Source organism: Phoxinus phoxinus (assembly GCF_949152265.1).
Source record: "Phoxinus phoxinus genome assembly, chromosome: 23".
Classification (NCBI taxonomy): Eukaryota; Metazoa; Chordata; class Actinopteri; order Cypriniformes; family Leuciscidae; genus Phoxinus; species Phoxinus phoxinus.
Window position 1 is genome coordinate 4,917,486 of NC_136898.1, and position 22,508 is coordinate 4,939,993.

Sequence of the window (22,508 nt, forward strand, 5' to 3'; positions counted from 1 at the left end):
CTGTATCGCTCAAACGGTTGTTCTTGGAGCCATGCTGAGCATTCTGGGAGGTCTGTAGTTCAGCGGTGAGCGCAGGGATCACTATCACCACTCACCATGAATATCTTATGCCTCAGACCTATTTTAATAACTGCCAGCATTTGCTAAAAGAATATTACAAGGGCTGCACAATATACTCTCTGTAATGCTGCCTGAATCATATTCATACACTGTTTGTTCGTTGGCCAGAGAAGAACTGGCTCCTGACTGAGCCTGGTTTCTCCCAAGGTTTTTTCTCCATTCAGTCTCCTGGTGGAGTTTGGGTTCTTTGCCACTGTCGCCTTTGGGGTTTGGCTTGCTTAGTTGGGGACACTTAATATTCAACAATCTTATTGATCTGCCTGCATTGACTCCATATGAAAACTGAACTGAGCTGGACGATGATGTTTTCTCCACCGTTTTCTCCAGGCTGCATAGATAAATAAACTAAATTAATAACTTTTAATAACAACAAATTAACCATTACTGAACTTACTTAAGCTGGACTAAGACAGCATTTTCTTCAAGATCTGATGTAGCAGAAACACAATCTGTTGCATTATTTTCCTGTTATCACTGTAAAGCTGCATGCTTAGAAACAATCTTTATAGTGAAAAGCACAATATATATATATTTATATATATAAAGGTGACTAGACTTTACATTAAGCTTCCAAAATGGGTTTTTCACAGTAATGCCATACAGAAGAAACATTTTTGGTTCCCCAAAGAACCTTTCAGTGAATCGTTCTTAAAATATATATTTTTTTACTATATAGAACATTTAAAAAATCGGTAAAACTTTATTTCGATAGTCCACTTTAGACATTCTACTAACTATAAGTAACTTTGCAACTACATGTCAACCAGAGGTGGACAGTAACACACTTGAGTACTGTACTTAAGAACACTTTTTGAGTATCTGTACTTTACTTGAGTATTATTTTTTCTGGAAACTTTTTACTTTTACTCCACTACATTTCTGTCAAGGTCCTTGAGTAGAAAGTAGTAACGTCAAGGATGATTTGGTGGGTTGCAGGGGTTCCCTTTTGTTTGGAAATGAAAGTCGGCTGACGTCAGAACTCGACTGATGTTGGTTTCTGAACTCAACACGATTTTCAATTTTCGTCTGTCCAATGTTAGAGATTAATGTCAATCTGACATTGGATTCTGACATCAACCTGATTTTAATTTTCAACGTTGGGTTTGGTCTTCTGAATGCGAATTTTGCAATTGTAGACCTACCTGTGCACTGATTGTCTACTACAGTCTACTAATACTCTAACGACAGTTAGTTGACATGTTGTTGAAAAGTTACTTATAGTGTCTAAAGTGGACTATCGAAATAAAGTGTAACCAAAAAAAATCTGCTATAAAGAACCTTTTGTGGAATGGAAAGGTTCAATGGATATTAAAGGTTCTTCATGGTACCAAAGATGCCAATAAATAACCTTTATTTTTAGGAGTGTTTTTAAATTATAATAGTGCAGGGCTCCAGACAACAACAAAAAATGACAAAGGAAATTTTGGCCCCTAGAATTAAACGTGAAGGAGGCAAACAGCTTTGTCATATATTATGAGACAAATTACACAATAGCTAAAAATAGTTGTTGAGAAGCAGTTCATTGAGTGCATGGCTTCTTACTTAGCTTTTAACTCTTTCCTTACCAGCGCTTTTGAAAAAAGTTGCCAGCCAGCACCAGCATTTGTTTCATGGCCCCCAGAGTATTTTTGAACACGTATTTTAAAATGTAATATATTCCTGTGATGAATTTTCATCATCATTACTCCAGTCTTCAGTGTCACATGATCTTTAAGAATTCATTCTAATAAGCACATTTCGTAATGTCCCTATAGAACTATTAATTTCTTTTAAAAATCAAATCAAGAGATTAAAATATGATAGAAACTTGGAATGACTTGAGCTATTAAATGACACCCTAGCAACCACCCAGAACACCATAGTTACCACAGAGTAACATGTTCAAACCAATTAGAACACCTTACAGCAGCCTTCTCCAACACAATATTTTTCCAAACAATGCCTTAGAAGCACCGCATATTAATTATATCTGAACTATTGACTCAAGTGCACATTCCAACATTAATTAATCTAAATTCTCTATATGACGGCAGCCATTTTCTCAAGGGATCGCAGGCCCGGCTCACTAATTTGAACACCTGCCTCATTAGCTGTGGTGCTCGGCCCTGAGCTCAATGGCAGTTATAGCGGCAATGAGAGATAGAGACAGAGAAGAGCACGAACCAGAAATAATGATTTTTTCCCCAGTGGAAGCTAATGAGAGCAGCACAGACATTGGGTCGATGTCTCGGGACAGTTGCTGTATGACCCCACGGGTCAGCCAAGCCCTCTAGATCTAAAGCCGAACCATTGATCGCATTGGGAACAGTCACACGACACATCATCTCTGCCTGAAGTGCTGCCCAATGCACAGCACAGACACAATATTAAACCAATGAACTACCATGCAAACAACTTTATCATCTGCTGAGAGTCTGTAAACATCTACAAATTACATCAAGAGTCTTGGACAAATGCCTGGTGACTGTACGATCAAATTGGTGGTGAATGTACAGCTCTAGATTGAGTCGTCCGTCGATGTGGAAAATAAGAGCTGTCAATCCTGATCCATTACAGATGGCAAACTCACCCGGCATGTAGAGCTTTTCAGCACAAATCAGCTCGGGTCTGTAATAAGATGGGTAAAAGACTTAGCATCGAAATGGTTTTATAAAATATAGATGTTTAATAAGCTTATTTTAAGTTGCTTTTTTATTTTTAAATGTAATTTTTTTCCTATTCAGATGTAATGTGCAAAGACAATTATAAGCATTCATTAGTTAGATCTATATTCACAACTCAATTTTCTAATGTGATGTATTTTTGAGTGAAACAGCATTGAATATGCTGAACCAAGAAAATGTGAAGCAGGAAAACTGAATGTTTCATATTAGGGTTAAGCAAAATTCAGAACTGAAGAGTTGGAAATATAGATAGATAGATAGATAGATAGATAGATAGATAGATAGATAGATAGATAGATAGATAGATAGATAGATAGATAGATAGATAGATAGATAGATAGATAGATAGATAGATAGATAGATAGATAGATAGATAGATCGATAGATCGATAGATCGATAGATCGATAGATAGATAGGATTTGTCAAGCCAACATTTCAACATTTCAACTTTGTCATGAAGAAATTTGGTTTTCTAAAAACTAGTTTTATGGGAACTATAATGGGAACAGAAGGCAAGTTTAAACTCTATTAAAGTAAACAGGCTCAAATCAATGTAGGTCCGCCACATGTTCATTCTTAAATTCAATTTATGTGAGGTTTTGCGATTTACCACTATGTTGAATGACTTAAAGGGCACCTATTATGACATTTAAAATGTTCCTAATGTTGTTGTGGGAGTCCCCAACAACAGTTTTACATGCATGCAATGACAAAAAACACTTTTGTTTTCGTATAATATGCATTTATTTTTACCTGATTTGCTCACCGACTCCCAAATGATTCGTTCAACGACTCGTTTTTCAAACCCCTCCTCTGCGCGACACTAATCTGCGTTGATTGGTCAGATGACCCAGCAGTGTTTACAGAGATAATACTTATTTTTAACACGGAGTGCAATGATGCTTTTATCAATTAAATTGTATTATAATAATGGTTATAGTCCACTGCTTTATAGTTTGTAGTAAAAAACGAAAAATAAGATAAATAATTTATCTTAATGTTTTTTTATTTTTTTATGTTAGCGAGCATAGCCCAGAGTTCATATTGTAAAAGCACAATCAGTCTTTGTTTGCATTAGCCCGATGCATAAACATAACGTTTTTACAAAAAAAAAAAATGCAGTTACGTTACTACGAGGTATTACTTTAGACAACTCCGAAAACAACGACAAACACTTCACATATCTCAATACAATTGAGACGTATTGTTATACAATAACAAAAACGTTATTTTATTGGGAGCAGTATGCTAGCTGGAGCCGTTTACTTCCAGTCTTTGTGCTTAGCTAGGCTAGCGGTGAGTGCGTCAGACAGAGTTACGGCACGCACGGAGATGAAAAGGGTATGTATGGATTTATCTAACTCTGGAGGATACGGTGAATAAGATAAAGTCCCAAAAAGTTGACGTGTTCCTTTAATGTTGAAGGAAATGTCCATAATGTAAAAGGTACTGGTCATTTTCTGCCAGGACATCATCTGTTTTTCTTCCATATTCTAGTTGTTTCAACAAAATAATCAAAGACAGGAGAAACTATCTTGACAATCACCACCACCACCATAAAGAACCTCATCCGTTGCACGGTCTCCATGATCAGTGTCTTCAGAGGGATCTCATCCGGTCTCGGATGCTCCAGGGCCGGTTGTGTTGGATTCCCTCCAGGATGGCGACGGGCACAGTGAGGCAGATGGCATCTTCTTCCCGCTCCGAGCAGCTGCACAGGTGTGTGTCATCTGTCCTACTCTCTCTCTCCTCTCACGTGTGCATCTCCCTCCATCCTTCTCTCTTTCCTCTGCCTTTCATCTCAGCGCTCCTCCCTCTACATTCTGACCTTTGCTGCGCTTTCATTTATGTTATTTTGGGACGGTGTGTTCCACAAAGGTGAAACGAATAACGTTTTCTACGATGCGACGAGAGTGTGATTAACCACTTCTCTGGAGAACAAAGGGTGACAATACATCAAAGAGCCGTATCTCTCCATTCTGCCTCTCCTGCTTTCATTTAACTTACAAAGTGTGCACAGGGATCAAAAAGATCAAGAAGACTGATAGAATGATCTCGCTCACTTCATTTCTCTCTCTCTGGGCATTAGCATACAAAAACACAGATTCCTCACAAAATAGCACGGCACCCCACTACTACTCCTTTAGTACGGATTATATACACTACTGTTCAAATGTTTGGGGTCGGCATGTGTTTCTTGAAAGAATATAATAATTCAATAATTGATCAAAAGCGGAGTGAAGTGAAGACATTTATAATTACAAAATATTTCTATTTTAAATAAATGCTGTTCTTTTGAACTTTCTATTCATTAAAGAATCCTGAGAAAATGCATCGGTTTTCACAACAATATGAAACAGCAAAACTGTTTTCAAAATTGATAATAATGAATGTTTCTTGAGCAGCAAATCATCATATTAGAATGATTTCTGAAGGATCATGTGACACTGAAGACTGGAGTGATGATGCTGAAAATTCAGCTTTACGTCACAGGAATAAATTAGATTACTGTTTTACTGTATTACAAACACAGCCTTGGTGAGCATATAAGAGACTTCTTTCAAAAACATTAAAAATCTTATTGACCCCAAACAGTAGGTCATCCAGATGTCCCATACATACAGAAATCCACAGAATTACTTTCATAAAAGGTAGTTTTGAGATTTGCCTTTTAGATTTCTTTCTCATCTTCATGCCAATGTCACATTTGGCATGTTCACTAGGTACTTATCTTTGTAAAGCTACTTTGGAACTATTTGAATAGAGAAAGTGTTCCACTAATAAAACAGAATGGAACTGAACTGAATTCCGCCCTTGTTTTTCCAAAGATTCCCACTGTTGATATTCCTATTGCCATGACAGCCTAGCTTAAAAGCCTTCTCCATTTACAATTAATGGGGTTGCATTTATTTATTGATTTATTTATGCTTTATGCTACCCAGAGGAAACCCGCTGTACGTCTAAAAACCAAAGCGCATGTCTGTCATCAAAACACAGATCTTACAGTCTCATGACAGTGAGGAGGTTTCATAAGCATGACAACGTTTGATGGATGGAAGATGGAAAGAAGGGGTAAATGAAAAAGAGTGTTTTTCTCTCCTCTCCATGCCTTGCCTCCTCCATCTTGTGCTCCATGCATGAACGGGAGGCAGTCTGGAGTGTGAGTGGTGTTTCAATGACTGTTGCCTACAGAGAAGCACTAAAGTGTGCAGGCCTGCCAAGAACCCTCCAACCGATCGCTCATTCACACGCTCAAAAGACCTGGATCCGAGACTGCACAGCCAGAAAACACCCGGACACCCATATTTAACACCTCACATCTCACACTAACTGAGTACCACGGTATTGCTATGCTTTCTTTATCATGGTAATACCACTGTATTCTTTAAAGTGCTCACCATCACATTTGTAAGGAAAATACCATGTAAGATGGTCTTTTTTGTAAGTTTGATAATACAATTTTTTATGACATGACAATATGATGTTCTTAGAAGTATCTTGCAGTAGCATGTATATAAATACATTAGTTCGATTTTCAATAACATGTTAAAATCACCTTTTTAAAGAGAAAATGGTAAAACCCTTGTTTTATGAATACTTATGGTAATACTGTGTTTTTTATGTATGTGGTAACATGGTTATAGCATGGTTTTTGGTTATGTACCTTACAAAAAAGTTATGTAGTGGTACCATGGTACAGTGATGGTGTCAGGTGTTAATACTATGGTACATTTACTTCCAAGAAATCCATGAAACTTTTCCTAAATATCAGGCAGTGCCATTTTACATTCTAAAATACCATGGTACTTTTTTTGTAAGTGTAGCACCAGATATACAATTTTTGGACATGAAAGTACCATGGTATTCTTATTAATACCTTGCAGTGAAGTGGTATTTTCAACTGATACCATCACTTTTTAAGGTAAAATAGTAATACCATTGTTTTATGAATATTTACCATCATAATACCATGTTTTTAAATTATAAAACATGGTAATACCATAGTTTTATGAATTTTTACCATCATAATACAATGTTTTTTGACGATGTAACCAGTGTTGGTAACAGTAAGTTACTCTAAAAACATAATTAATTACCAGCTATTAATTACATCTTCAACAGTGTAATTAGATTACTGTAATTACTCTCTCAAAAAATAATGACATTACTTCTTAGTAATTACTCCCTAAATCACTAGAATAGACATGAAACTGCTCTTTTAATTCTTTCAAATAAATAATATAAAATTGCATAAATTCTTCTTAAACTGACCAAAGTATTTAAAGGTTACATTAAAACATACATTTTAACACAAGACATTAAATGTTAAATCTTATCTTTTGTCTTTGATAACAGACAAGCGTTCAATTCAATACTGGTCAATACAGAAATGTTGTAGTATTTATTATTTAATGCAATTAAATCAGAAGTAACTGTAATTCAATTACAGAACAATTAAGAGTAATCCTTTACTTTTTTTAAGGGAAACGTGATTAAATAACAGTAATTAAATACGTAATGCGTCACACAACACTGCATGGTACTGGCTATACAAACAGTTCTGCAGCATTACCATGGCACAGTGAGGGTGTCAGATAGTAAATACTATGGTACTTTTTGTGCATATTTACACGGTACTTACAATAATGTTTAAAATACCATGGTCCTTTTTAAAAAAAGTGGTTCAATGGCATTACCATGTTATCTTGACATACAGGGTACATTAATAATAAGTAAACATTCTATATCCTGGTATTCAAAAGTACGATGGAACCGTATCTTTTAAGGGCATTAAAGCTCTTCAGTCACACTCACATATCAAGATTAATTCCCATTTACAAAAGCAGCAGGCACGATAATATCACATTCAGAAGTGATTCAGATCTAAATGCCTGAAATTACATAAATTCAGAGGCTCTTTCTAAAGCTGTCTTCATGCCCTGAAAAAGTCATTTCCATAATAGCTGTAAAATGAAGTTTTGGCACTAAATCGACTCTCTCCACCTGCTGAGACTGTCCTTCTGCATTAGCGGCTGACAGCGCTCGCGAGCACACGGCGGATCTAACCCGACAGCTGAAGGTGTGTAAAACACCGAGCTAAAACGTTAAGGCAAACACTCGCTCTCAAATGTCACCGTGGAGACAGGGGAGCTGACGGCGACGCTTTGACTGCGCTTCTCACCTCGTCTCGACGTGATAAACGCGCCCGGGCTCAGGTGAAGGCAGCTCTCAAATCAGAGGAACAGGTTGGGACGTTTCAAAACATGCTACCTGTCAGCCACTGCTTTGAAGCAAAGGGAAGCTGAAATATTAAGCATGTAAAACGCTCCACGGAAATTGAGGTGTCATGCGCCTGACAGATGGCGCATGCTTTGCAGCAACCGCTCCATCTGGCTGAAGTGCCACCGTCATATTCAGAAGCTCAGATTCATCATGGAGCGTCTTCAAAGTTCAGCGCTGACGTCCTGAATCGCTCATTCACATGCATCATTAGAGCTGTAGCCGTGTTAGGAGCGATTATGAGGGGCTGTGCAACTTTATCTCGCTTTTTAAATCAAGTTGGCTGTAAACATTGCAGATGTTTGAGGAGCCTTATTCTACAGTCTTAAAGGCCCTGCATATAGTTAAACAGTAAATGTGAGTTTAGGACCTTTTCTATCCACCTCAACAGTAGAGAGTGACATGTAATCAGGGGAAACTAAATCAAGACACAAAACAAACATTCAAACTCACATCTCCCATTTGAGCACCATGGCTCAACATGTGGGAGAAGCATAAAATGGTGGTTGCAACCCAATGCAATTAATCTCTGAGGCAGATCTTCTTCTTTTTTTTGCATACAGCCTTCCAGTAGCTCAAACAGTAAAGCGTTTATGCTTGCAACTCCAAGGTAATGGGTTCGATTCCCAGGGAAAGCAAGAACTGATAAGAATGTAAAATGTGAACCTTGAAATGCAATGTAAGTCACTTTGGATAAAAGCGTCTGCCAAATGCGTAAATGCATAACATGCATGCACTGAATCCTTCAAAAAAAGAAAAAGAAAACACAGGATCATTACAAAAGTCAATTGGTTGATTTCGATTCCATGTTGACTTTAAAGTCATGCACTCACACTCTTTCCGGTAACGGTTCACAGTATTAGTTAACATGAACTAACCATGAGAAATACTTCTAAAGCATATTTTTAATTTCAACATTTCTTAAAACATAATTTTTAAAATGAAAAGTTGCATCTGTTAACATTATTTACTGGAGTAGAGCTAGCATTAACTATAAGATTAACAGATACTGTAACAAAGGTATTTAGTTAATGCATAACTAATGTTTACTTTTGGACTATTGTAAAGTTTATCCACATTTTAGTGCATTTGATGATGCGATTCATAATCTGATCCAGTGCAAATAAACACAAAACAAAATATACTGTCTTTTCATGGTCAAGATGAGCTGATCCTTTGGGCCATTCATTAGTTTTGCCGGATTCACCCGAGCAATGCGATCAGTCAGGGCTGATTAACACTGCCTGATCATTTCATTAACACTCGGAGGCAACAGATGCTCGGCTGTGAAACTCTTGTCAGGATGTTTACACTAAACTGTTTCCTCACTTTTTCATCGGGTAACATTAAAGAGAGCCTTAATTTCACATCAAGTCTTTTTTAATTTGACAGGCTCTGCCTCTTTTTTACACACTGCCTACCTGATAAGCGTGCGTCTAGTTACATTTACCAATAGTTTGATGGGTTGATCCCTGCAAGAAGAAAAGCATCCACGTTTTGCCCTTCAGCAAAACAAAGATTGCTCCGGGGAGATTGAACCTGAAACAAGACCTAGAGCAGCATTTGCTCGTGCAAAATAAATGATTAAGGTAAAGGAAACACGGTTTCTGGCAGCTACCATATAATAGCACAGCTGAGGTCGAGAGGGAATTGTAACCCTGGTTATGAAATGTGAATTGTATGACAGAAAAGAAAATACTGTATATACATGAAGGTATATACTAGAGCTGCACGGTTATTCGTTAAAAGATCATGATTTCGATTCAAACATCCACGTGATCTTATAACTAAATGACAATGATTCGGCTGTCTGTGTTCGTGCTGTCGGCTGTGACTCAGAAAGAGCAGTTTCAACAAAATTAGAAAGGTTTATAGTTTGGATATAAAAACTGATGTCTACAGTAGCAATCAAAATATAGCAGATTCACTTTTGAAAGCAACTTAAGCACTTCAAATAACGATAGTATCGATAATCGATTACATTGTTACGAAAAGTGACTGTTAAAAACGTATTTGTCATTGAGTCATTCATTTAATAGATTCGTTCAAAAACACTGATTCATTTACTGTAGAAATGAGTATATATGAGTGAGTCGTTGAATCATTCATTCAATAGATTCGTTCAAAAACACTGATTCATTTACTGTAGAAATGAGTATATATGAGCGAGTCGTTGAATCATTCATTCAATAGATTCGTTCAAAAACACTGATTCATCTAGTAATATAACAAGTGAAGTATTCATGAGTGAGTCATTGAATCATTCATTCAAGCCATTTAAAAAATAAAACATTGTTATTTTATTTAGTTGTCTGTTCAGAATCATGGGAGAATCTTGATCTCTATTTGAAACAAAAAAACTTGTGATTCTCAATTTATCCATATTTTTTTAAAAAGTGACTGTTAAAAATATATTTGTTATTGAATCATGAGTCATTGAATCATTCATTCAAACCATTTAATTGTATTTTATTTTATTTAGTTGTCTGTTCAGAATCGTGGGAGAATCTTGACCTCTATTTAAACAACAACAACAACAACAAAACAACAACATATTTTTACTTGTATAAAAACGAGGTAGATTTATAATAGGCTGTAATTCATTAAAAGGATAGTTCACTTCAAAATGAAATTTCTGTCACCATATACTCACCCTCAAGTTGTTTCAAACCTGTATGAATTTCTTTCTTCTGCTGAACACAAAGGATAATATTTTCAGCAACCAAACAGTTAACTGGTCCCATTGACTCATAGTAGGAATTTTTTTTTACTATGGAAGTCAATGGGACCAGTTAACTGTTTGGTTACTGAGATTCTTCAAAATATCTTCCTTTGTGTTCAGCAGAAGAAAGAAATTCATACAGGTTTGAAACAACTTGAGGGTGAGTATATGGTGACAGAAATTTCATTTTGAAGTGAACTATCCCTTTAAGGAAAATGTAAAACATGCTGAAACTGGCCTCCAGTCTTCCCTATAGTTTTTATTCACTTTGAATAAAATGAAATAAAAACTCTTAAAACGACTACTTACAAATCCACATCTCTTCTACATTTGCTCTTTCTCTTCAAAGCAAAAAAAATCTTGTGGGTTTAGTGATGTAGGACACCACTGCTCTGAGAAAGTCTCACCAACTCCCAGTGACTAGAGCATCCTCATAGTGGAGAAGTGGAGCTGCTGAGTTGAGCTCCGGGCGCTGGGGAGAAGCTGTCAGTCGCCCTCCTGTCAGCAAACCTCCAGGGCATCAGATTCAAGCCTCTCGTTCGGAGGAAACTACAGCGGAAAGCACTTTCCAAGATCCACTGTACGCACACAGGCCGGTATAGAGCTACAGGAGAGCATATATTACGCAAGCTGCCCTGTCAGAGCTTATAAAATGCCAGTGATCTTGCATAAAACACCATATCCTGATGTAGACACAAATCTTCAGAGCTTACTGCTATTTTTAACGCACCACATGCTTAACTAAAATAATACCATAATGTCAGCCAACAAATTATGCTTGAGATATTAACTTACCGTATACTGAACATGCCAGCGTTTAACGGATCTAAATCAGCGTTTGTTTACGTATCAGATTAGGATAAGACAATATCAGCAAAACAAACACCTGAAAATGCATTCAGAACCAGACAGAAGCCCAAAATATCCCGAGTCAACAAACCCACACAGGTACAATCAGATGAGTCATTCTGTGAGACGGGAGATTTTTGCATTTCAAAAGGGGAATAAAAAAAATACGTATTTGTAAAAAAATACTTTTTAACCATAATTTCATACATTTAAAAATTAAACACATTTATTTAATATTTAATTATTATTATTATTTAAATATATTTATAATACACGTTGATTAAATTAAAAATATTTTATAATATAAAACAATATGTAATTTTTTTATTTTTTTTTATTGTACCAGAATAAAGTTTTAATGAACTGTTTTGAGCCATCTTGAGGCAAATCAAATTATTAATGTAAAATATATACAATTTTCCCTACCAGTATTATACGCCACTGGCTATTTGTACAAATACTCACTTTTCATGGTAATGAGGTCTGACAAACTATAAAATGATAAAAGAAATGAGGTCTGACAAAATATAAAACGATAAAAGAAAGTCTAATTAACTATAGAAGTCATATAGGCCTGGTTTCACAAACAGAGCTTAGATTAAGCCAGGATTAGGCCTTAGTTCAATTAGGACATTGAAGTAGCTTTTATAAGCGTGCCTTAGAAACATTACTGGAGTGAATCTTGAGACAAAACAATGGCACTGACTTATTTTAAGATATATCATTGTAAGTTTTCAGTTAAAACAGCTCAAACATGCATTTTAGTCTGAGACTAGTTTAAACCTTGTCTGTGAAACCGGGGGATTATTAATGTTAATGCACCGGCACCTGTTTTGTAGAATGACTCAACGCTCAGGTTTCCCACACCATTAATACCCAGCACAGGACACTGCCACAGACAAACACACACGCGTTTAGCCTTTAGTCCTCTGGGTGCACATCTCACACACTTGTTTTTAGTCCCTATCAGACATTTCCTGCAGGACATTCTTCCCCTTTCTATTCTGATTTGGCTTTTGTGCATCAGAAACCAGGGAGAGCTGCGGAGAAAGACGGGACGTGATGTGATGGGAAGAGAAAGACAAATTCCAGATGAGTGAGTTTCAGAAGGTGCAGAACAGACAGTCTGTCACCGAGAGAGTTCTGGCCCTGTGGAAATAACACTGACAGCACCGCCAGAACAGTCAATCTGACTTTTGGGAGAACTACTGTGAATTTGCTTAAAACTTTGCAGGCGATAATAGTTCAGTGGTTGTTCACAAATCGGTAAGGGGGTTGCAAGCAGTGCAGTTAAAGGAATAATTCACTCAACAATGAGTAATCTCACTCATTTGCTCACCCCTAAGTCATGTGGAAGCAGAACATATATGTCAAAGCTCCCAGTTCATTGTAACTGCATGGAAGAGACAAGAGAGTGACCAGAACAATTCTTGTCCGAATTAAAGACCACCAGACAATGATGGAGGGCAAAGAGCGACATAAAAAATAAAAATAAAATTATTTTGATTAATTTGAGGTATGATTCAGTGGTAAAGAATGCTCTTTATATTGCATGTGTTTTGATGGAAGAGCTCTGACTACTATATCACCAGCAGTAAATAAAGACACATAGAGAAGTGTATCTAAGATCTCATTCCCTGCAGTACAGTGTGCCAAAACAATGACAACTCTATTATTATGGGATATGATCTAAAGTGAACACGAGGGATATGATAACTTTTGTAATCTAACCCTTCTAGTTAAAGGAATGTGCTGGGTTCAGTACAATTTTAAGTTCTATAATGAGTAATTAACACAAATGCTAATGATTTCTAGACAATAATTTGAAATCCTCTTATATAAATTCAATTCAACTCAATTTGAAATGGCCAACTTTACTACTGTAAGTGCAACAGAAGCCAATTCAAATGTGGAAATCTAGAATTTAAATAACTGTATACGCTTGTAAAACAAATGCTATTGCCATTTTATTTCTTTATACATCATATGTGCACTCACATCGATTAAAGTCACCCTGGTGTCAATCATTTTACCCCTTAAAACTCATCTTTGATCACTAAAATTACATATTTAAATGTTTTTTTTCCTGTGGGATAGCTTGAATGTAACTACACCCTTGCTTCATGTAGTATATGCAGCTCCATAAAGCCCCGCCTCCACTCACTCACACAAGCTCGGACTACCTGATCCACTCGGTCAACCTAAACGCTGCACAATGTCAAGTGGAAATACTGGTTTAATTCAGCCATGTTTGAACCAGAACTAATTCAGAATGAATTACATTACATGTATCATAATGGTAATGCATTTTATGTATCATTCTTTAAAACATCGGACACATAACAGTAATTCATATGATTAGCCTTTTGCTTGACTACGTTATCAACCAGCTAATAATGTGCTGCTAATGCTACACCAACCACGTTCGCCATCTCAGAGTCAGACAGCTGCCTTCTAAAAATCAGTATCCTTGGAGAAAGGCATATATGTCATCATTACATCGTGATATACATCCATAATTCACCCGCTATATTGCTAAATGTAGCTACCCGATTTTTCATATCAACAGGAAAATATAACCTGGCTTCTCTTGAGACTCCCCTGCTTCACAGTAGTTAATGATATGCTAAAGCCTGCCCACGCGTCGACGTGATTGGTTACAAGGCCGTTTGTGACGTAAGAAACACAGGCAATTTCAAACTGCTTCTTTTTTCACTTTTTTTTTCATTTGCACATGGTTTGTCTTATTATATATTAAAAACACCACATAGACATAAACAACATTAAAAACTTGATTTTCACCACAGGGTTAAGTCATAATTGGTTGCTATGGGCCTTCCTTGACAAGTCAAAAATAAAATAAAAATCGAATATTACAAAATATGACACTCGTTTTTCTTAAGGAACACTGTATCCAAAAGATACAGCTTCAGAAGAAGGCTGCGTCTGATTTCTTTAGCCAGCTTTGAGCTCATTTTCGTTCTCATTCAGATCGTTAAACATGGCGTTATACGAACTGGAACGCTAAACGCACAGATTGCGCGTGAGGATGTCTCTGCTTTGCTGCTATTGGCTGATCACGCTGTCAACGGAATAAAGCCCGACTTTCACAGGTGCGCGTGAATTTATCACAAAATAGACTCGAATATCAATAATTTTGCTCAAATTAATCTGTATATGTATGTATGTATGTATGTATGTATGTATATATATATACATATACACACACACACACACACACACACATTATATATATATATATATATAGCCTATATATACTAGCCTATACATACTAGCCTATACATAAATATTTATATTATAACCTAGACTAAACTAAACTGGGAAGTCTCACATTACTTGCATACTGTTGTCCTTGTTAGTTTATTTGCTTCTATTGTTCTCCTCATTTGTAAGTCGCTTTGGATAAAAGCGTCTGCTAAATAATTAAATGTAAAATGAACTTAGTTAAAAATAAAGCTGAACCTCAGTGCCTGCTACAGGAACACACGTTCGAGCGAGGATAGACTTGATTGTAATACATATTGTTTATATAAAAACAATATATAGCCTAGTATATAGGCTACTGTATCAAGCCTAATATTGATTTCTTGTCTGTTAGTGGAAAAAGAAATACTGTTCCTTTAACTTGGAAACACGAAACGTTAAATGGTGCTTGAAAATGAATTTACATTGGACAAAAATAATACAAAGAGATTGGGGTATTTTTCTTCTATGAAAAATAAACATTTTTTTTTTCACTAGAGGACAGAACTGTGTTATGGAGCCACATGCACTCGCGCATGTCCCGATTAAAGATGAGTTGCCCACGCGCTTGGAACTGAGCTAAATTTACACAGCAAGTGATTAAAGCGCTGCTCGGGGAAGGAAAAACGCGGGTGGATGAAGAACCAACACAGTCATTTGACTTCTTGTTCACGCATCTGCATGAATAATGCAACAGCATTGCATTTATTACACCAGGTCAGGGAGGGTGAGTGCTCCTGTTTTGGGGAGGTGACACTTACTGAAATCAAACTGCTCGTGTCTAATGCAAGCACACATGGTTTACAAAGGAATAATTTATTTAAAGCGCAATCTTGCACACACAAACTCATATCTTGTAAATGAAGCATGCTTATGAATGGACAAGCACGCGCACACAATAGCCAACAACAAACAAATGCGTTTTCATTTAATTGCAGTTAAAGCGCAAGTCTTAAGGGTCCTTCTGACAATCTTGAGTGTGATTTACAATGTTAAGTCCGATGTTTGTGCATTAGCTACATCTATACATGTGATACATTATAAACGACATTCATTTGGAATCCCGCAGCGTTTCTTTGTCCACGCGCGTTATTATGCACCAGATCCACACATAAGCGTGTTTCTTCAATGTTTCTGCCCCACTTTTGTCTTGAAAACAATTCTGGCAGCGCATGCGGGATCCAAACTGATCAAACCCGGCATGTTTGTCTCAAATAGGATCTTGTCCGCAAGCCCCACGCGTCGCACCAGGGTGACTAAACTTGTGCTGCAACGAGTCTTTTATTAAACAGGCTGTGCGTAATTGAAATAAAAGTGCGGTGGACGCGGCGTTAAAGTTTCCAGGGGGGCTTTATGGTAAACAGCAGTGTCAGTCCATCAAAGACACAAGGGCATCTGAATGAATCAGTGCAGTAATGAACATTACCTTGGGTTGTGATCTCTCCCCATAGGATTCCCATCCAAACCATCAAGCCAAGCAGCAGAGCATCACTTTGAACTCCCAGCATGTTAAGACACAGTCCAAAGGGGGTCCAGTCCAGAATAATCACAGATGCGGGGTTTAGGTCCACGGCAGAGCTGCTTAGTGTCAGAGACGTGGAGTTGAACTCACAGGCGGCGTGTCTGCATGAGCTCCTGTTTGTGTTCACAGCTCTGTGATGTCGGTTTGGTCTCTGTCTCCGGCTCTCTTCATCTCTCCTCTGCTGAACTCCGCAGTGTGTCTTCTCCTTCACTCACCCCTCCTCTCTCTCTCTCTCTCTCTCTCTCTCTCTCTCTCTCTCTCTCTCTCTCTCTCTCTCTCTCTCTCTCTCTCTCTCTCTCTGCCTTCTGGTTTGCGTGTGTGTAAAAGTTGCTGATGCTGTGAGGGGGAAATGCTTCTACAGTTTCCAATTCAGGGAAGTAATGAATGCTTATTTGCTGATAGATAGATTAGATAGCTGGATAGCTGGATAGATAGATAGATAGATAGATAGATAGATAGATAGATAGATAGATAGATAGATAGATAGATAGATAGATAGATAGATATTTTTGTAGTGTAATATTAATTAAATATGAGTGTATATATGTGGATGTTAACTGTGAATGGTTGATTGACAGGCTGGTTTATGGTGACAGAAAGCATTTATACAAATTTTATGATGTGGTAGTAGTGTGTCAACTGGTAATTTCACATAGCCAGACCTTCAGACTAACGGCAGAAGGTCTGGACTCATAGGAGCTTTCATTGGCCAAGGACCGCCCAGAGGACGTCTGACTGATATGTAAAGCAACCAATCACAGTTGGCTTTGTCCCGCGTCATGTTTAGGGGCGTGAAAATTTAAAATCGATATCCCTACAATAACAGACCGGTGTGTAAAACTCTTGGACGTGTTTCAAAAGTCTATGCCGCATACTTCACATACTTCCCATACTTCCCAGCGTTTAGTTGATCCTGACAAGCGCTCATTGTCACAGTTGTAAACACGATGCCGTTCTTCTTCCATGAGGGGGTTTGGCATCGCGGCATCTTTGTTTCCAGGCGAATAGTAAAACGCGAACGCAAAACACACGTCTCGTGGACATCCTGTAGAACTCAACCAATCAGATGACGACTTTGAAAATCCTGAAGTGTTTCTAATTCAGTGTGCCATATGCATCAGACATTCGGCCAGCGGTGCGCGGGCTGTCGTTTGATGCTGAGACTAGTCAACGGGCGGCACGGCGGCTCACAGCGAGAAGGTCCCTGGTTTGAGCCCCGGCCGAGCCAGGAGTCCCTTCTGTGTGGAGTTTGCATCTTCTCCCCGTGTCAGTGTGGGTTTCCTCCTGGCGCTCCGGTTTCCCTCGCACAGTCCAAAGACAAGCAGGTTAGATGGATTGGACATGCCAAATTGGCCGTAGGTGTGTGAATGCATGTGTGTGTGAGTCCTAAGCCATGGGGAGGGTTGGGAAAGAACTGGCAACCTACCCCAGAAAAAAAACATTGGCAAAAAAATCCATGGACATTCTCTCGTGTATGGTGAGAGATGGCCATAGAATCACCAAAAGTAGCAAAATTATAATAGATAGATAGTATGTAATTTGTGTACTCTTCTGCTACAAACTCAAAAGTATACTTTTTCTTCTCAAAAGAGAACATACTTTTAGGATATATAGTATAAGGGATGTAGCACATTTCTGAGAGGGGGGTGACAACTAACCCCAGTCTCCATTTTACCATAAAGGCAATCTAAAACTCCCAGCGGAGAGGATGGGCTCTACTTGCATTACCAAATGTTTTCCCAAATCAATCCATGGCGAGCCCATATGATATCATGGATGACTTCATCGTTCAAGGGAATTCATAGTCCAGTAACTGCGTTGGCATTCATCCCACATCTCTCATCTCTGGCTAAAAGGCTCCTGGCCTGCACTAAGAAATTAGATAGACCTCAAGTTTAAAGTGCCACGATCGGAACAGACTCTGTTTCAAACAGATACGCTCGGCTATTTGAGAAGAGCTGGACAAAAACCACATAAAGACCTCCGGCCCGCATTGAGATATGCAATGATTTGATGTGCTTGAATCCAGCGGCCTGAGAAGAAAGTAATTTCTCTAAGAGCGTCATTTTCAAATGCTTGTTAGCTGGATCAAGCTGCTTTGTGATAATCTCTGTTAATTACTTCTGAGTAAATGTTCCAGAAGAGAAGAAGAACACATTCATCAGGAGAAATTCCCTTAAAGAGACAGTTCACCATTTAGGCCGTGTGTCCATCAAATATAATACAGCCTTTCCAGAGGTTAGCATATTTTCCCAATTGCTTTCAATGGGAGCGTTGCGTTTTTTAAACGCCAGCAGCGTGACAAAGCATCGAGCGTCTATTTCAGGTTTCTCTGCATTTTTTACCGGTCGCAGAGAGTTGTTCTCTAGAAGAATGTTCTACTTTGGGTAAAACGCAGCGCTCATCACTGTCACTTTTTACCTAGCCGTCCAATCACAGTAGAGGAGGGGCAAATATCACACCGACCAACCGTCACATTCTCCTTGCACAACAATAACAAACAACAACAACAAGCACATCTCTTCATCCAAAACTAGTGCCAGATCAAGTACGTTACACTGTGCTGACATTTTTATATTCAGAAACTGCGAAATCAGATACTAGTAACAGTTCTGTGGATATTCCGTATCATAGCATATATAGCGTCTCAAATAAATAAAAAAAGGCTGCGATGCCGAAGTGCTAACAAGCGTCCGCAGCAAGGTGTTTTCAGAAGAGCCCTGGGGTTTTCTGCTGGCTAGTCACCGTCAAATTGTTTCAAACCTGTATGAATTTCGGAAGTGGAACAAAAATTTTTTTCCCCCCCACAAATTATATTATATTTTGAAAAATGCAAGTTTTTTTTGTCCATACAATGAAAGTCAATGGGGTCCAATATTGTAAAAAAAAAAAAGAAAAAAAAAAGGCATGAGCAGTTTGGATGTCTAAACCTTTTCATCTACGATCGACTGACTGGTTCTAAGGCTGTTAAGATCACAGGTGGCTCAGTGTTGGCAATGCCACTCTCCCTCACAGACTAATGATGTATGACACATGGCACAAGTATGGCTCATTGCCCAGCACTGAAACCGCTGTGTTTGCCATAGTTTAAAGTCAGCTGCTGAATATAATGATGCTGTTGCGTTTCCCTTAAAAAACAAAACAAAAAACAGATAAAGTGAAACTTGTTTTTAGCAATGAACTACACAGTTGCTGGATTTTGTGCCAGAACTTCATCCATCAAAATAATTAACATGCATTTTTTTTGTTTTTTTTTTGTTTAAAGACCAACAACATTTACATTGCATTAATGCATCTGACACTCATCCAAAGCGATGTACACTGCATTCAAAATATACATTTTTATCACTTCATGCATTCCCTGGCAACCAATCTCATGACCTTGGTGTTGCTATCGCCATACTCTTCTTTCTGAGCTACAGAGATGAAGAAAATCCAAGGAACGACAGTTTCTCAAAGTGACTGACACTCTATTGACACACTATAGAGGGGTCCGACCCCTTCCGTTCCTCGAGGAAATCTTAATTAGATCCGAGGAGGTCTAAGGATTATCTGTTATTTTCCACACTGTCTCCATTTTGCTTCCGTCTCTCAGCCGGTCGCTGTAACTCCACACTGAAATGCCACCAGACGAGCACATCCACAATATGCTTAGTTTACTCGGGAAGTGCTGAAGCAGGTATTCTGCGGCTAATGCGGTGTGGAAAGGTCCTCTGGGATGGGAAACTCATTTTTTTATTTTGTTTTCAGCACCTTTGGAGCATTTCCCAGGAACAATTATAGTTAACATGAAATGGCTTTTGCAACCATTTTACTGCTGTAAGGTGAAGCATTTTCAAGTGAGATTAGAAGAAAAATGATTTTCATGATTGGGTCATGAAAAGTAGGGGAAATATACCAGTGTTGCCTCTTCATATCTACCATGATTTGCCATTATTGCAGCAATATTAAACAACATTAATTACAGCATTGAATATTGGCAAGATTTTAGAAAGTTTGCATTACCTACAACCATGACTACTGTACATACACAGCTAGTTGGCTATTGGTTAAAATGATTTTGCCTTCCCAGATGTATTTTCACGGCCTGGATGAGGGGTTTTCAAACTTCCTCAAGGAAGTGCAAGGTGTTCAGAGAAAAATACTGTAAAGAATGTAAATATAAAAATAAAAACAAAATAATAAAAATATTATTTATTTTATTAAACATTTATTCTATTTTCACTCATAGATTTATGTTCATCTTCAGGTTCATACATCTAATCGTACAATGTATTGTGGGTAGAAAAACTAGTAGTCAAACTAATATAAAGAACAAATTCCAGATAATTTTGTACATATGAGTTTGCATTTTCTCATCTCACTTGCACAAAAACTGATTCAGTATTCAGTATATTAAATATGCTTGATGTATTTAATCTCACTTTATTAACCAATGTCTATGCTGCTGACCTTCGATGATCCAATTCAACTACTAATAAGCAAAAATGACTTTAGATAAAGATCACATTTTGTTTTTATTGCTGAAGTAAGAGTGTTGAAGTTTCCTCTCCTGCGATCCAGAATAGTGTAGTGCATGGATGACGTACATTTCTAGGCCAACTAGAAAGTTAGCTTTAAACATGTTCCCTCTACAAAATCCCAAATAATATTTATCCATAGGCTTTTGGATTATCGCAAAAATAAACTCTGTGATCAACTAAAGTTTATGATTCTTACATGTTTTGTCTATCAAGATCATTTTCACAAATTAACACAACTTTTATGAATTTTGAATACAAAAAGCTAAAGGTAGGTAACGCAAGTAACGCAAAAGTAAGTTTTAGGGAGTAACGCAATATTGTAACGCATTACTTTTAAAAATAACTTTTCCCAACACTGTATATATATGAGGATCGCCACATTTGTGTGGTCCATGGCATCAAAAAGTTTGAAAACCCCTGGCCTAGATCAGATGACAACAGTTAAAAAAGTAAAAAATTGTTTGCGAGGTACTCAAATGTGTATTAAGAAAGTAAAGAGGGTCAATTTTAATTTCATCTTCACTTTAAAGCACTTGTCACGTTTCAGAACAGGCATTTGGCACCGCGCGCCACGTGTGTCATTCATTGCGTTAGACAGCCCACAATTGCTCTTAGTCACCATTAATAATAGCCAACAAATGCTCACTGGGTTCATTTGTGCTTTTTAACTTAGACTGTGTGTGTGAGTGTTTCACAGAGGAGAACGGGGCCCACACACACCGAGGATTCACTTGAGCCCGCCCACGCGCTCTCTAAACCATCCTATACGCCGTCAGGAGCGGAGATTGTGTGAGTGGAGCTCCCATGTGGCTTCACATTTCATTTACAAGGCACTTGCCTCTATTTTTCCGCATGTCATTCTGTCTCTTCTGGCAAGCACAGGTGCGCAGACACAGAAAATTATGAAGTTATGTTAAAAAATACGTCTCATAATACTGCCTAATGTCAATATATATTTGTATATATAATATTGATTTACCCATCACCCTCACACCTCGTAATATCACAGTCTCTTTGTCCTCATACTGTCTTCGGCCCCTCCTCTACTTTCTTTTCATCCGGCAGCGCGTGGTCTTTGATGGCGGCGAGGGGCTGGCGGTGAACCCAGGGGAGCGGCGGTCAAACTCACAGCCCATGTTCCTCCGTTCAGTAATCCACAGGCTGAGCGATCCGGGAACACGGGGGTCTGTTAATAATAGATCACACAAGTCTAGAATGAGAGACACACATGGAACTGAGGGGGATCTGAGATACATAAACAGCCATGGCAAATATAAGTTAAACGAACTGAAATACACATTTTGGCTCATATTTTGATAAAAATACAAGTCATAATATATATATATTCCCCAATAGTGGATAAGTTGTCAGTAGAATCCTGCTATTTATTTGACACTGACTTGAAAATCTTGCACAACATATCTGTATTAAAATGTACTATTGGGTATATAGTCACCATGAAATAGAAAATTACCATTTTTTATTTATTTATGAAATATAACAGTTATGAATTATTTATCAGTGCACACTATTTTTTTTTTCAATTAATGTACCCTCTGTTTCT

General features: G+C 37.8%; 1 protein-coding gene across 3 annotated transcripts in view; it reads right to left on the reverse strand.

Annotated features, from left to right (window-relative positions):
• The window catches only part of sez6l (seizure related 6 homolog (mouse)-like), a 51,508-nt gene extending 29,456 nt beyond the window's left edge, over positions 1-22,052 (reverse strand). The window contains exon 1 of one of the 3 annotated variants that reach the window (XM_079598637.1): positions 21,924-22,052. In XM_079598637.1, coding sequence (XP_079454763.1) covers positions 21,924-21,927 — 4 coding nt within the window. In that variant the 5' untranslated portion in view covers positions 21,928-22,052. Of the gene's footprint in view, positions 1-16,325; positions 16,756-21,923 lie in introns of those variants that run through there. The other 2 variants (XM_079598638.1, XM_079598636.1) reach the window with 2 other exon arrangements.
• Positions 22,053-22,508: the final 456 nt, after the last annotated feature.